The following is a 16,686-nucleotide window of genomic DNA, read 5'->3' on the forward strand; positions in this document are numbered from 1 at the left end:
AGGTCCAGTCTGTCATTTCGACCGTCAGGAGGAGTCCACGCAGAGTTCTTCTTCTTGTAGTGTTGGTAGGAGGGTTCCTGTGGGTCAGTGCACTGTTCAGTGGTGCGTTGAAAATATTCCTTGAGTCGGAGACGACGAAAGTAGGCTTCCAGATCACACCACACCACAGAAACACCAACCCAGGAACCTATCCCTGTAGCAAACCTCGTTGCCTACTCTGTCCCCATATCTACTCTGGCAACAGCATCAGAGGACCCAACCACATCAGCCACACCATCAGGGGCTCATTCACCTGCACATCCACTAATGTCATATATGCCATCATGTGCCAGCAATGCCCCTCTGCCATGTACATTGGCCAAACCGGACAGTCCCTCTGCAAAAGAATAAATGGACTCAAATCAGACATCAGGAATGGTAACATACACAAGCCAGTAAGTGAACACTTCAATCTCCCTGGTCATTCTATTACAGATTTAAAAGTCACTATCATTGAACAAAAAATCTTCAGAAACAGACTTCAAAGAGAAACAGCAGAACTAAAATTCATTTGCAAATTCAACACCATTAATCTGGGCTTGAATAGGGACTGGGAGTGGCTGGCTCACTACAGAAGCAGCTTTTCCTCTCCTGGAATTGACACCTCCTCATCTATTATTGGGAGTGGACTACATCCACCCTGATTGAATTGGCCCTGTCAACACTGGTTCTCCACTTGTGAAGTAACTCCCTGCTCTCCATGTGTCAGTATATAATGCCTGCGTCTGTAACTTTCACTCTATGCATCCGAAGAAGTGAGGTTTTTACTCACGAAAGCTTATGCCCAAATAAATCTGTTAGTCTTTAAGGTGCCACCTGACTCCTTGTTGTTTCAGTTTTTAGGATGCTTTGTCTTGGGAACTTTTTTTTTGGATAACTTCAGATTTTCTCTACGAGCCCTACCCTGACCTGACCACTAATTTTCAGTCCAATATACTTTTCTTGGGATTTTAAAGAGGCTGAAAAATTTACCTTTTAACAGAAACTATGAAGAGAGTGTGCGTTTCCTGGGTTTTGTAAGTTTGGGTTTTGTTTATTCTTACAACACTAACTTTTTTTGGAGATATCATGTGGAGACACCTTAACTGAACATTTGCTGGTTTTCTAATGTTTAAGTTAGGGGCTTTGACGTTGCACACACTGAAGGGTATGAAAAGAAGGCCCTGTTGAGTGGCAGCACCCTTAATTTCAGCTCTTTCTCTATTTCTAAAAATGTATTTGATTGAATCACTTACAACAAACATTGTTTCCTATAGCAGTACATAGTATCAGTGCTATGCAATCTTTTGTCAGTTGAGTTTTGGATGAAATTTAAGGTGTTTGTAACCTGTAGAGCCCTAAATGGTTTGAATTCTGCCTTTTTCAGAAATCACCTCTCCTTTATGTGATTCTGCCATGCTTCCAATTGATGGAGCCACTTGATCTGTAGACCCCTAATTAAATGAACAGGGGCTACTTTTAAGGGGAGCTCTGCTTTGGAATGTTACTCTGCTATGATGTGCTTAGACTGGATATGCATAGACAGGTTTTGATTTACCTTCAGGGCGCACTAGAAATTCATTTGCTTTCCAGCAGAGAGGGATTCATGGTGGTGTGGATGCTAGGAGCTTTCAGCTGGGGGAATCTTTTTGACCTGGGTTTATTTTGTAGGTTTTTTTTTTTTTTAATGCTTTCAGTTTGAAAATGTACTTTATTATCAGGGCATTTAAAAAACACAGATAACAAACTGGTGCCAAAAATTGAAAAGAAATTATAAATAGGACTGTTTTCAGTAGGTGAATAAAAATGCCTAGATTCTGTTTTACAAAATCTAACTCCAGTTGATTCAAATGTCTTTGTTCTGTTTTTGTCTTGTACAAATCAAGCATCTCTTAATTTCTAATTCATTAGGCTGGAGGACGTGTGCCCGTGCTAGACACACTTGTGGAACTTGTGGCGAGAGGTCGCTCTATCCCGGTACATCTGGACTACCTGCCAAGGCTAGAGTCTTTAGTGGCAGATGTTCAAGCTTGGAAGGAGTGTGCAGCCAATACATTTCTGACAGAGAACTCCCCTTACTCACTTCTAGAGGTAAGAACTCTAAACTGTATCCACACATGTGCACAGAAAGAATAGGAGTACTTGTGGCACCTTAGGGAATGTCTACACTACCCGCCGGATCAGGGAGCGGCGGCAGTCGACCCCGCGCCGTGAGGAAACGAGGTAAGTCGTCCTAAGATACGTCGACTTCAGCTACGCTATTCTTGTAGCTGAAGTTGCGTATCTTAGGTCAATTCCCCCCAGTGAAGACCAGGCCTTAGAGACTAACAAATTTATTTTAGCATAAGCTTTCATGGGCTACAGCCCACTTCATCAGATGCATAGAATGGAACATCTAGTAAGAAATATATATACATACAGAGAACATGAAAAGGTGGAAGTAGCCACACCAACTGTAAGAGGCTAATTAATAAAGATGAGGTATTATCAGCAGGAGAAAGAAAACTTTTGTAGTGATAATCAAGATGGTCCATTTTAGACAGTTGACAAGAATGTGTGAGGATACTTAACATGGGGAAATAGATTTAATATGTGTAATGCACAGAGTTCGTGTCTAAGTAGTCCCTCACTGCTGTAGGTATTAATCCCATAAAAAGCTGAAATTGGCATTAATATTTTATTAAATGTTTTTGCAAAAGGTTTTAGAGGCATTGTGCATATTGTAAGTTTACTGCATACTTCTCTTCAGCCTGGAGGAGGCTTGTTTTGTATTTTCCTTAACTAACTAAATTGGAAACAAAGACTAACTGTGCAGACAAACGTCCTATATCAAATTCTTAAATACAGTGTGAGCAGAGAGGTGCTTGTGACACTGCTTGATAGCCTGGATATTAATCTAAACTGTTGCAGCAACTGGAAACATTCCTAACCTTTTCCCAGACCCTCGTTTATAAACTGGGGGTGTCTGGAGGGACAGCCTTGGAGTCTTAGTGTGGCCAGGAGCTGACTAAAGTCAAGAGGGAATAATGCGTGCTGCAGCAGAGTCTCCATGGACCTCCACTCCATATTAAAGATGAATTTGGCTGCGGTCTCGTCCATTTCAGTAAATGGGATTCAGTCCTCTGGCTACTGTTTTCCCCCCAACGTAACCTTTGCTTAGTCAAAGTTTTAGGGTACTTCTGTTCTAAATGGACTTATGAGTGCGTGGCCATGTGTTATGCCAGGATAAATGCACTGAGAAATGCTCCACACAGTTGTGCTTTGGCTGTTTCTTAGGTCTTGTCTCCCAGATGTGATATTGGACCACTGGGTCTTAAAAGGAAACAGAAGAAATTAAAGGAGCCAGTGCCAAATGGAAAGAAGAGAGGGACCAGGCTGGAGAGTCTTTGTGATCTGGAAAGAGCTCTGTGTGAGAGTAAGGAGACGGCCTCTGCGGTATGTATTAAGCTTTGAAATACAGGCTCCTCTTAGGGTTTTTTCCCCATTTGATTTTATATCCCTAGAATCTCCCTGCTGCCCAGCTTCTCTCCCAGCTCTCCACAAGAGAGGTATAGAATTCTCAGGAGTCTTGTGGTATTGCTAAGTCTTGCCCCCTCGTCAGTTCTGCCTCTGGTGATGGCAGAAATAGTCAATTTGGCTTTTTCTCACTAGTTTGTTTTTATATATTTTAGATTTTATTTCTTTATTTGGGCAATAGCAATCTCATTCAGTTTATATCTCCTCTCTTCAGCCTGGGAATCACCAGAGTACTGAGGTTCCAGCCCTCTGGTGCAGCATCTCTCTACAGGGCTTTGTCTTTCCACTCTTCCCCTCACCCCTGACCTAGCACACACATATGCAGAGTTGCTCTGCGTGTTTCTAGCAAAGTCCAAGAGGTGCTAGATTTGTGAGCTTTCAGAAGCTTTCAGAAGCTTCTGAGAACAATCTCTGCTCTGCTTACTACTAGCCAGGTGACCTTCCCTTTGCCAGGGCCTGAAGCTCTGAGTCAAACCAACATGTCAGGGCCTTATGATTTCTCCTTCCACCATGAAAAAGCTCAACCAAGAGCAGCAAGTTTCCTTCCGAAAGGATTCCCACTCCTGTTCATATCAGAGATGCTCTCCAAATTCAAGGTTGCTTCTTCTGTGAAGCTCTGTTTCAGGTTCAGAAGAGGAATTGGTTTGTGGGCTGCGAAGTAGGGGCACAGCAGCTCAGCCAGAGAAACTGGTTCTAAGTCTGAGGTAGAAAAGGGTTTCTCTCCAACCTTCACAGCTGGGACTCCATGTCAAAGTGCAAGGAGTGCTTTGGGTAATCTATGCCCAGCCAAGAAGCACATAACATCTCCATTTCTCATGCATCATTGGATGACTGTGCAGTAAGTGAGAAATTCCTACCTATGTACAAAATGCCACTCGATTTACTGAACAAAGCCCAAGTTCCTAGGTGTTTCAGCTTTCCTTTCAAGCTTCCAAGCCCCCTATTGGGCTCTTCACATAATCTGGATTTGTTCCAATGCCTGTCCGTGGGTGGGTGAATTCCAGATAAATTACATTGACGCACAGGGCCCCCTCCCTCTTGGGACAGGGAGACAGCAACTCCTAAGAAACCTTAAAAAACCCAAACCCCCATGCATATTATTCCTTTTTTTTTTTTTTTTTTTTTCCCTTCTCATAGTTCTGCTCTTGAAGAGGGCAAATTCTGAATCACCCTATTACCGCTAGAGCTGGACAGTCAGGAAAAATTCCTGTGCCTGAACACTGCAGTAGTTTAGTTTGCCAACTGGCAAAACAGAAGAAGGTCTAAAAATTGATTGAAAAACCCTATTGAATACTCTCATCCTTTGAGGACATCATAGGATCTGAATGTGAACAGCCAGTTAGAACAAACAAACAAAAAGAAAATTTCATACATCATAGGTATTCACTCTCAATACAGCAGTAGCCCTACCAGGAGGGGGACTTTGTACCAAAAGATCTTATAAAGCTTAAGTGAGGGCACCCTATTCTGAGATTTCAAAGCCACAACAGCTGCCCCATGGATTAAAAAGATATCCTGTCATTAAAGAAGAAAATCTATATGGCGGCAACAAAGTGGCTCTACGCACTTCTGGAAGAGGAGCATTGGCATGTTTATAACACTCTTCAGTAGAGTCTAACCCACTTAGAACAATATTGGGATGTAACTGCCTGAATTTTACTCTCTTCTCCATAAGAGACAGTCTAGGCAATTTCCTGTATTTCTCAGACCTAATCAAATAGCAGGGTAATGCTCTTGTAACATCTAGTGTGCTTCCCCTGGACTGTTACTTGTAGCCATTCTTCTTCTTTGAGTGCTTGCTAATGTCGATTCCATTATAGATGTGCACATGCCCACGTGCGCGTTTGTCGGAGACTTTTGCCTTAACGGTATCCATTGAGCTAGCTTTGGCGCCCTTTGGAGTGCCATGCTCATGCTGCAGTGTATCAGGCGCGTCCGCATGTGGTGGACACTCGGGTCGCCTCTGTCCCTTGCTTCGCAAGCGTTCTCTCCTATCTCAGCCTTGTGCTTCTAGCTGTAAATAGTTTAATCATTTGTTAGTCAGTTGTTAAGTAGCTGTTTAAGTGTTTAGTCAGATAGTTTGGGGGGGGGGGCGCGACTTTGTCCCAGGCAGGGCTCCTGTCTCTGGCCTATGCCTGTTAATGACCCACGTGAGAGTTGTGTAAGCTGCCTTGGGGAATCCCACATAAAGGAGCGCTGTCACATATGTAAGAACTTTCATTCTCAGACACAGAGAGAGCACAACATATGTCTCAGAGCCCTCCTGATGCAGGCTGCCCTACACCCAGCTTCAGAGCCGGCACAATCTGATACGGCACACAGCACTTCGGCTTCGGTGCATAGCGCACTCCCGGCACCAGGCTCTTCCTGGCACCAATCCCCTGGTCACTGGTGCTGAAGAAAAAACAAAGAAGTCGGCACCAAGCAAACCCGAAAAGGGGGCTCTGGGCAAAGGACCCTATTCGGGCCTTACAGACACTCCAGGCCCGCAAAAGGGCTCAGGACTGCAAAAGGGCTCAGCCCCGCGGAGTTTGTCCCCACAAAAGGACCTGCCACCAACTCCAGGGAGCAGTAAAGGGCCCAAGCCGAAGGTGCAGCTGACCTCCTCTCAGCTCCCAGCGCCTGGAGATTTAAGCGCACCCCCGCCACAGCTGGCACTGCGTGCAGCAATGGAACAGGCTATGGTTCCCCAGGAGGACAGACCCGCCGGACAAGGCCTCACACAAGACAAACAAGTACTACTGATCTCCGGAGCCAAGACAGAGCCCTAGGTCACCATATTCTTAGTCTCCACATTGGCCCAGGTCTCTGGCTTGCCACTACGAGTCATTGGCATTGCGCTCCCAATCTCGGTCTATACACTGGGGCTTGCCCAGGCGTAGACAATCTCCTCAGCACCGGTCTTCGTCGTGCCGTTGGTCACCGTTGCTGAGACCTTGAGGACTCTCCCTACTCCCAGCACCAGTCAGACCACTCCCGGCACCAGTTGCCAGTGGCGACAGTAAGCCGTCAGACCCAGGCCTCAACAGCAGGGGGTGACGACTTCTCTGGCTCAGAGGTGGAGTTCAGCCCCTTGCCCAGACAGCAACGTGATCGGGCTCCAGAGAGCGCGTGCGCGGCATCAGCATTGACACCGTGATTCAACTTGCAACAACTGGTTTCAACTTTACAACGCTCAGTCCTACAATGGAGTGGATTGCGGTTCTGAGTTACGACCTTTCGACACAATTGATTCCTGAAAATTGTGTTGTAAGTCCGAGGACTGCCTGTATTCTGCAAAAAAAAAAAAAAAAAAAAATCTGTTAGTGTTAACAGCCAATATAGCAACTCTGTTTTTTAAACAGACAGGGAGATGTGTATTCCTTCCTACTGTGCCAGGAAGCAGTTCTACTTTAGGAGTTCTGCATAACCAACTCAGTTACCTCAAAGCTGCTTACCTCTCAGGGGAGCACAAGACATTGGCAGATCACTTAAGCAAGTCTTTCTCCTCTCACCACGAATGGTGAATCCAGACATAGTCAGATCCATCTTCCAGCTGTGATGAACTCCACAAGTGGACCTGTTTGCAACAAAGGCCAACAGAAAATGCCTTCAGTTTTGCTCCCAAGAGGGTCACAGCACTGGCTTTTTGGATGCTTTTCTGTTATCATGGATGAACTCCCAGTTGTATGCCTTTACTCCGATACGATTACTATCCAGAGTCCTATTTGAGGCCAAGCAGGAACATGGTTGCCTCATATTAATAGAACCAGCATGGTTTCGACAACGCTGCTTCTCAACCATGTTAGCAGGACCTCCTCTTGCCAATCCCATTAGATTCAGACATGATCTTTCAGGAACATGGCTGTCTGTTCCATCCCAACCTACAGGCCCTCCACTTGACAGAGTGGATGCTTCCTGGCTAACACCACTAGAAATTACTTTCTTGAAAAACATTGAGGAGGTGCTTCTGAACAACAGAGAGCCTTCAACTAGGCGTACTTACCTGGCCAAATAGAAATATTTTTCTATCCGGTCTGAACAGAGAAGTGTCTCTCCAGTGTTTTGAATTATCTGTTGCATGCAAAACTATGTTTTGAATTATCTGTTGCACCTAAAACAGCAAGGTCTGACAGTTCCATTAAAGTACATTTAGCAGTGATTTCAGTGTTCCACCCTCCAGTGAGCAGTAGATTGCTTTCCACCTCTTTGTGAAAGTGGCATTTCTGGTTGTGATAACCTCAGCAAGGAGAGTGGGTCAGTTGAGAGCCCTGATTCCAGAATCTGCTTATATTTTTCCATAAGGATAAAGTTTACCTCTGCCCTTAGCCAAAATTATTAACATAGGTCATTTCCAATTTCCACATGAATCAGGCAATTTATTTGCCAACATTTTCCCAAAGCCTCACATGCATACAGATGAGCGAGCAGAAGCTTCATTGTTGTATGTGAGGAGAGCACTGGCCTTCTACTTGGACCGCACCAGAACCTTTAAGATCCTCAATGCAGTTATTTGTCACGATTGCAGATGTGATGAAAGGCAAATCGGTTTCCACTCAGAGGACTCTTGCATTTGTTTGTACTACCGGTTAGCTGTATCACACCACCCCTTGAATATTGGCTCATTTGACTATAGCAGAAGCAGCTTGAGCAGCTTTTCTAGCACAAATACCCATTCAAAATGTTTGCAAAGCAGCAAACTGGTCATCAGTGCACACTTTTTCTGCTTATTATGCCATTTTCCATCAATCCAGTTTCAGACAGGCTGTTCTACAATGCTGATCGGGTAGACTCTGAACCCGCCTCCACATTAATCTGCTTGTGAGCCACCTAATGTGGAATGGATATGTACAATCACTTGAACTAAAAATGGTTACCTGCCTTTCCATAACTGTTGTTTTTTGGGATGTTGTACATGATCATTCCGCAAGGAACTGAGGGGCATTGGGGGTAGCTGCACCTTATTGCACCTTATCAGAAGGAGGCTTTCTTCGGACAACTAACTGAGATTTCCAGATCACAGCCTTGGTTCTAATGTGGGACTTCAATCCCCTGACATCTGCTGGGAGTGCAATATAGCAATGCACAGACAATCCAGGAAGTTTTTGGAGAGAGTTGGGGACGACTAACTGGTACAAGTGCTGGAAGAACCAACTAGGGGCCGTGCGCCTCTTGACCTGCTGTTTACAAACAGGGAAGAATTGATAGGGAAAGTAGAAGTGGGTGGCAACCTGGGCAGCAGTGACCATGAGATGGTTGAGTTCAGGATCCTGACAAAAGGAAGAAAGGAGAGTAGCAAAATACGGACTCTGGACTTCAGAAAAGGAGACTTAGTCTCCCTCAGGGAACTAATGGGCAGGATCATCTGGGAGGCTAATATGAGCGGGAAAGGAGTCCAGGAGAGCTGGCTGTATTTTAAAGAAGTCTTATTGTGGTCGCAGGAACAAACCATCCCGATGTGCAGAAAGAATAGCAAATATGGCAGGCGACCAGCTTGGCTTAACAGTGAAATCTTCGGTGAGCTTAAACTCAATAAGGAAGCATACAAGAAGTGGAAATTTGGTCAGATGACTAGGGAAGAGTATAAAAATATTGCTAGAGCATGCAGGGGTGTAATCAGGAAGGCCAAGTTATAATTGGAATTGCAGCTAGCAAGGGATGTGAAAGGTAACAAGAAAGTATGCTAGCATCAAGAAGGTGGTTAGGGAAAGTGTGGGACCCTTACTGAATGGGGAGGCAACATAGTGACAGATGATGTGGAAAAAGCTGAAGTACTCAATGCTTTTTTTGCCTTGGACTTTACAGACAAGGTCAGCTCCCAGACTGCTGCACTGGGCATCACAATATGGGGAGGAGGTGAGCAGCCCTCAGTGGTGAAAGAACAGGTTAAAGACTATTTAGAAAAACTGGATGTGCACAAGTCCATGGGTCCAGATCTAATGTATCCAAGGGTGCTGAGGGAGTTGGCTGGTGTGATTGCAGAGCCATTGGCCATTATCTTTGAAAATATGTGGTGATTGGGGGAGGTCCAGGACGATTGGAAAAAGGCAAATATAGTGCCCATATTTTAAAAAGGGAAGAAAGAGAATACGGGGAACTACAGCCTCACTTCAGTCCCTGGCAAAATCATGGAGCAGGTCCTCAAGGAATCCATTTTGAAGCACTTTGAGGATAGGAAGGTGATCAGGGACAGTCAGCATGGATTCACCAAGGGCAAGTCATGCCTGACCAACCTGATTGCCTTCTATGATGAGATAACTGGCTCTGTGGATATGGGGAAAGTGGTGGATGTGATATATCTTGACTCTAGCAAATCTTTTGATACGGTCTCCCACCGTATTCTTGCCAGCAAGTTAAAGAAATATGGGCTGAATGAATGGATTTTCAGGTGGCTAGAAAGCTGGCTAGATTGTTGGGCTCACCTGGTAGTGATCAATGGCTCGATGTCTAGTTGGCAGCCGGTATCAAGCAGAGTGCCCCAGGGGTCAGTCCTGGGGCTGCTTTTGTTCAACATCTTTATTAATGATCTGGAAGATGGGATGAATTGCACCCTCAGCAAGTTCACAGATGACACTACAGTTGGGGGAGAGGTAGATTCGCTGGAGGCTATGAGTCAGCAGTGTGCCCTTGTTGCCTACAAGGCCAACGGCATATTGGGCTGTATTAGTAGGAGCATTGCCACCAGACTGAGGGGAAGTGATTATTCCCCTCTATTCGGCACTGGTGAGGCCACACCTGGATTATTGTGTCCAGGTTTGGTTCCCTCACTACAAAAGGGATGTGGACAAATTGGAGAGAGTCCAGAGGAGGGCAACAAAAATGATTAGGGGGCTGGGGCACATGATTTATGAGGAGAGGCTGGGGGAACTGGGGTTATTTAGGCTGCAGAAGAGATGAGTGAGGGGGGATTTCATAGCGGCCTTCACCTACCTGAAGGGGGTTCCAAAGACGATGGAGCTAGGCTGTTCTCAGTGGTGGCAGATGACAGAACAAGAAGCAATGGTCTCACGTTGAAGTAGGGGAGGTCTTGGTTGGATATTCAGAAACACCATTTCACTAGGAGGGTGGTGAAGCACTGGAATGGGTTACCTAGGGAGGTGGTGGAATCTCCCTCTTAAAGGTTTTTAAGGCCTGGCTTGACAAAGCCCTGGCTGGGATAATTTAGTTGGGGATTGGTCCTGCTTTGAGCAGGGGGTTGGACTAGATGACCTCCTGAGGTCTCTTCCAACCCTAATATTCTGTGATTCTACTGGCATGCAATGGCAGACTGCTGTAGAGTGTGCCCGAGTCACCCCAACAGGAACCACTGAGGGAAAAAGTTTTCTAGCAACTGTGCACAAGGTGCAGACACAGCTACAGTGGTATGGGCATGTGCAACACATCTGGAAGAACAACAGTTCTGGAAAGGTAGGTAACTGTTTTTTCATTATTTATCTGTAGGGTGCCTAAGCATGATCCCAGAGGCTTCGAGGTGTACTCACCATACAAATAATAAGAAATTAATAAAATCCTCAACATGGCAATGACAGAATGCATGTTTGCATATGAGAGCATCAAATTCCTGTACAAGACTCTTCCTTTCAGTCTCTTCTTTGCAGCACTGTGAAAATGACAGTAGTGGTTACAGCAATGCTCAGATCACAAATACTTCTTTGAGTGGCTCTGCAGATTCCCAGTTATGGGTAATGTGCTGCCCTGTGCAGCCCAATGGTAGAACCATCTCAAAGTAGTGCCCATTAAAGCGCACTAGCATCTCCAAATGTAAAGGGATGCTGCACCCTTATTTCCTCCCAACCGCTGCGCCAGATGCAAATGAACTGCTCTGTCTGGTTTGTCAGATACGGGTTTTCTCCTGTTCAGTGCCTTTGGATAATTTGTTGTAGTTGTTTGTTTTTAGTGTTAAGTGTAGTTAGTATAGTTTATACGTTCAGTTTCCTGTAATGACAGAAACTGGGGTTTAAGAGATGTGCTTCACGCTCAGCTTTCTTCCTGCCTTTGGATGACTCCATTAGATGCCTTATGTGCCTTCGGGAAGGCCACTGTCCTTCTGGGTGTTCTATTTGCCAGAGCACATAAGCACAGGCTGAGCACCTGCAGTCTGCTCTTACTTAAAGACAATCTTGCTGCTAAAACATTGGATACCAGGAGATCATCTGATCCAAAGACGTAAGAGAGCTGTTTTGGCTTCAGTTGCTTCATCTAGCAAAACTAAGATGCCTAAAGGATCTCAATCAGGATCTATGCTGGTTCTGGCTCCTATTCCTTTGTAATTGGATCCTCTTGCTAAAGCCATCAAGGTGTCGAAGCAGACAGCTGGTGTCTAAGGCCCCTAGGATGTTAGTATGACACTCAGAGGTGCAATCCAGACCAGTGAGGAGCTGTTTCACCCCTGTCTTTCAATCTGGGGTGCCTCACAATGCTTTGCTACTGTAGCTCCCAACCTGGGACCCTCACAAACAGGAAACAGCATCATGTCACACCCTGAGTATCTGTGTATAGCCACAGCCCTGGTCTAGCAACTCTGATGCCACCAGTTTGTTAGAAAAAACATGCTCTGGCTTCTAGCAGCCTTGTTTACTATTTGCAGGATAGCCCCAATGCATTTCCTGTTCCAGATTCACCCACCCCACCCCCAAACTTGTGTTGTGCACTCTCCAGCCCCCTTCTGGACAGTCCAGATATATTTAGGTCCGTTGCCCCTCTAAGGAGATCAGTTAACAATTTTTTCTACCATAAGTGGTGTTACCTACATAGTTCAGTTTAAAGGCAACACTGGATTAGTTTTAATTAAAGGATAAAAGAAGTTTATTTAACTACAAAGAGAGATTTTAAGTGGGTACATATATAAGGCATTAAAGTCAGAAAAAACTAGTCCATCCCCCACCCTCCTAGTGAAAAAGTTTTTCCTAATATCCAACCTAAATCTCCCGCATTGCAACTTGAGACCATTACTCCTTGTGAGAGCCTGAGAGGCTTGCTTCTGTAGTGAGTGTTCCAAAGGTTTGGAACAAGAACAGGGTTGACTTTCAGCATGGTCTTGGGACTCATCCATCTGCTAAGGGACATCAGAATATGGTCTGGATCTGACACCTGATTCTGCACCACTTCTGGCGAGCAGTTCCATGTCTTGAACTGGAACTTCCAGAAATGCCTCATATGGACTCTCACCCCAGGGATGCATGGCACTATCAATCCCAGCTGCTGGAAATACTGGGCTATAGATGAATGCTGCTGAGAAGCAACTGGTGTTATGAATTTTTTGATCTTCATAAAGCTTTTCTGTGATGGGAATATTTTAACCAGAACCATGAGAATTTCAATCTCAATGTGAGCAGTTGTATAGGTCTGGTGGTTCAGAGAGCTCTTCTTGATGTTCAGTACAGAACACCATGGGTGTGAATTACTGCCAGGGTCTGGCAAATTTTGGTAATAATCTGTTTTAATCTGAGCTGTGCTCATACAACCAGTGGATATAGTGTACTTAGATTTTCAGAAAGCCTTTGGCAAGGTCCCTCACCAAAGGCTCTTAAGCAAAGTAAGCTGTCATGGGATAAGAGGGAAGGTCCTATCATGGATTGGTAACTGGTTAAAAGATAGGAAACGAAGGGTAGGAATTAGGATTAGGGTCAGTTTTCAGAATGGAGAGAGATAAATAGTGGTGTCCCCCAGGGGTTTGTACTGGAACCAGTCCTATTCAACATATTCATAAATGACCTGGAAAAGGGGGTAAACAGTGAGGGCAAAATTTGCAGATGATACAAAACTACTCAAGATAGTTAAGTCCCAGGCAGACTGCGAAGAGCTACAAAAGAATCGCTCAAAACTGGGTGACTATGCAACAAAATGGCAGATGAAATTCAATGTTGATAAATGCAAAGTAATGCACCTTGGAAAACATAATCCTAGAATATCAGGGTTGTAAAGGACCTCAGGAGATCATCTAGTCCAACCCCCTGCTCAAAGCAGGATCAATCCCCAACTAAATCATCCCAGCCAGAGCTTTGTCAAGCCTGACCTTAAAAACCTCTAAGGAAGGAGATTCCACCACCTCCCTAGGTAACCCATTCCAGTGCTTCACCACCCTCCTAGTGAAAACGTTTTTCCTAATATCCAACCTAAACTTCCCCTACTGCAACTTGAGACCATTACTCTTTGTTCTGTCATCTGCTGGGGAAAGATAACTCAGTGGCTTGAGCATTGGCCTGCTAAACCCAGGGTTGTGAGTTCAATCCTTGAGGGGGCCATTTAGGGATCACAGTGGGGGGAATCTGTCAGGGACAGTACTTGGTCCTGCTAGTGAAGGCAGGAGACTGGACTCAATGACCTTTCAAGGTCCCTTCCAGTTCTATGAGATAGATATATCTCCATATTAAAATAAATAAATAAAAATAGTCTAGATCCCTCCTCTTTGAAACCACCTTTCAGGTAGTTAAAAGCAGCTATCAAATCCCCCCTCATTCTTCTCTTCTGCAGACTAAATAATCCCAGTTCCCTCAGCCTCTCCTCGTAAGTCATGTGCTCCAGTCCCCTAATCATTTTTGGTGCCCTCCGCTGGACTCTCTCCAATTTGTCCACATACTTCTTGTAGTGTGGGGCCCAAAACTGGACACAGTACTCCAGATGAAGCCTCACCAATGCCGAATAGAGGGGAATGATCACGTCCCTCGATCTGTTGGCAATGCTCCTACTTATACAGCCCAAAATACTGTTAGTCTTCCTGGCAACAAGGGCACACTGTTGACTCATATCCAGCTTCTCATCCACTGTAACCCCTAGGTCCTTTTTTGCAGAATTGCTGCCTAGCCCCCCTCGTTCCCTAGTCTGTAGCAGTGCATGGAATTCTTCTATCCTAAGTGCAGGACTCCGTAGTTGTCCTTGTTGAACCTCATCAGATTTCTTTTGGCCCAATCCTCTAATTTGTCTACGTCCCTCTGTATCCTATCCCTACCTTCCAGCATATCTACCACTCCTCCTAGTTTAGTGTCATTTGAAAACTTGCTGAAGGTGCAATCCACGGCATCCTCCAGATCATTAATGAAGATATGGAATAGAACCGGCCCCAGAACCGACCCTTGGTGCCCTCCTCTTGATACCGGCTGCCAACTAGACACGGAGCCATTGATCACTACCCGTTGAGCCCGACGATCTAGCCAGCTTTCTATCCACCTTATAATCCATTCATTCAGCCCATACTTCTTTAACTTGCTGGCAAGAATACTGTGGGAGACCGTATCAAAAGCTTTGCTAAAGTCAAGGAATAACACGTCGACTGCTTTCCCCTCATCCACAGAGCCAGTTATCTCCTTATAGAAGGCAATTGGGTTAGTCAGGCATGACTTGCCCTTGGTGAATCCATGCTGACTGTTCCTGATCACTTTCCTCTCCTCCAAATGCTTCAGAATTGATTCTTTGAGGACCTGCTCCATGATTTTTCCAGGGACTGAGGTGAGGTTGACTGGCCTGTAGTTCCCCGGATCCTTCTCCTTCCCTTTTTTAAAGATGGGGACTACATTAGCCTTTTTCCAGTCATTCGGGACCTCCTCCGATCACCATGAGGTTTCAAAGATAATGGCCAATGGCTCTGCAATCACATCCGCCAATTCCTTTAGCACCCTCACATGCAGTGCATCTGTCCCCATGTACTTGTGCTCGTCCAGCTTTTCTAAATAGTCCTGAACCACTTCTTTCTCCATAGAGGGGTGGTCACCTCCCCCCATACTGTGCTGCCCAGTGCAGTAGTCTGGGAGCTGACCTTGTTCATGAAGGCAGAGGCAAAAAAAGCATTGAGTACATTAGTTTTTTCCACGTCCTCTGTCACTAGGTTGCCTCCCTCATTCAGTAAGGGTCCCACACTTTCCCTGACCACCTTCTTGTTGCTAACATACCTGTAGAAACCCTTCTTGGTACTCTTAACGTTCCTTGCTAGCTGCAACTCCAAGTGTGATTTGGCCTTCCCTGATTTCACTCTTGCATGCCTGAGCAATATTTTTATACTCCTCCCTGGTTATTTGTCCAATCTTCCACTTCTTGTAAGCTTCCTTTTTGTGTTTAAGATCAGCAAGGATTTCACTCTTAAGCCAAGCTGGTTGCCTGCCCTATTTACTATTCTTTCTATTATTCTTTCTATTTACTATTCTTTGTTGTTGTTGTTCTGTTTTTTATCGGGGGTATTTTTGGCCTTAAGTTTAAAGACGTTTAGAGCATGTTACGTGTATCTAGCCCCCCACTCTCCCATTCCCCCTCTAAACTCCTTTGCAAAACTCCCCTGTTTGCTGCTCCTATTCACTAACCTGTTCATTTATCTTGTCAAGTTTCATTTCTGGCACAAGGAAACTAGAATCCCAGTTATACTAGAGCTTTTCCAGGGTGGTTTGGATAGCCTTGCAATAATGCATCATAGCAAGACAGGTGTTAACCCTCAGCAGTGTTCTTTATGCAGTGTTCTAGTTCTTTGAGCAACCTCAAATACCCAGATTCCTCAGACTGATCAGATAGTGCTTGTTGCAGGTTTTGTCTGACCTCCCAACACTGCACCCATCTCCAGTTATCCAAGCCCTCATGGCAGCGCACACACACACACACACACACACACACACACCCCTCCCTAATGAAGCTAGAAAGGTGATATATATCCATCCATCCATCCAGGCCTACCTTTTTAAGAGGCATTATCTCCAAAAGGCATGTCTCAGAATTAGTAACTGTGCAAAAACCTCACTGTACTTAAAACTCCAGAATCCTTTCTGTCCAAGGTAAGCTCTCTGTTCAGTCTATGCTGCTTACTATAGCTTTGCATTGCTAGAACAATACAAAGCAGCTGGAGTGTGGTGATGAACCTGGCTCTTAATTTGCAATTGATTTACTGGGTCAGATATTCAGGATACAATGTAACTTTTTGTTTTTAAATTTAACTTTTTAAAAATAATATATTGGTAAGCTTCCATGATAAAGTGGGAAATTTGAAGCTTGTAGTTGAAAGGAATCATAGAATCATAGAATCATAGAATATCAGAGTTGGAAGGGACCTCAAGAGGTCATCTAGTCCAACCCCCTGCTCAAAGCAGGACCAATTCCCAGCTAAATCATCCCAGTCAGGGCTTTGTCAAGCCGGGCCTTAAAAACCTCCAAGGAAGGAGACTCCACCACCTCCCTAGGTAACGCATTCCAGTGTTT

The 16,686-nt window shown here is 45.0% G+C and overlaps 1 protein-coding gene across 2 annotated transcripts in view; it reads left to right on the top strand.

Moving 5' to 3' along the window:
* Positions 1-16,686, top strand: part of KDM5B (lysine demethylase 5B) — a 201,472-nt gene that overhangs the window by 153,777 nt on the left and 31,009 nt on the right. For both annotated transcript variants that reach the window (XM_054025626.1, XM_054025627.1), the window contains 2 exons: positions 1,930-2,109; positions 3,295-3,453. In XM_054025626.1, the coding sequence (XP_053881601.1) occupies positions 1,930-2,109; positions 3,295-3,453 (339 nt within the window). The remainder of the gene's footprint in view (positions 1-1,929; positions 2,110-3,294; positions 3,454-16,686) is intronic.

The sequence above is a fragment of the Malaclemys terrapin genome, chromosome 4 (genome assembly GCF_027887155.1).
Source record: "Malaclemys terrapin pileata isolate rMalTer1 chromosome 4, rMalTer1.hap1, whole genome shotgun sequence".
In the NCBI taxonomy this organism is placed as follows: domain Eukaryota; kingdom Metazoa; phylum Chordata; order Testudines; family Emydidae; genus Malaclemys; species Malaclemys terrapin.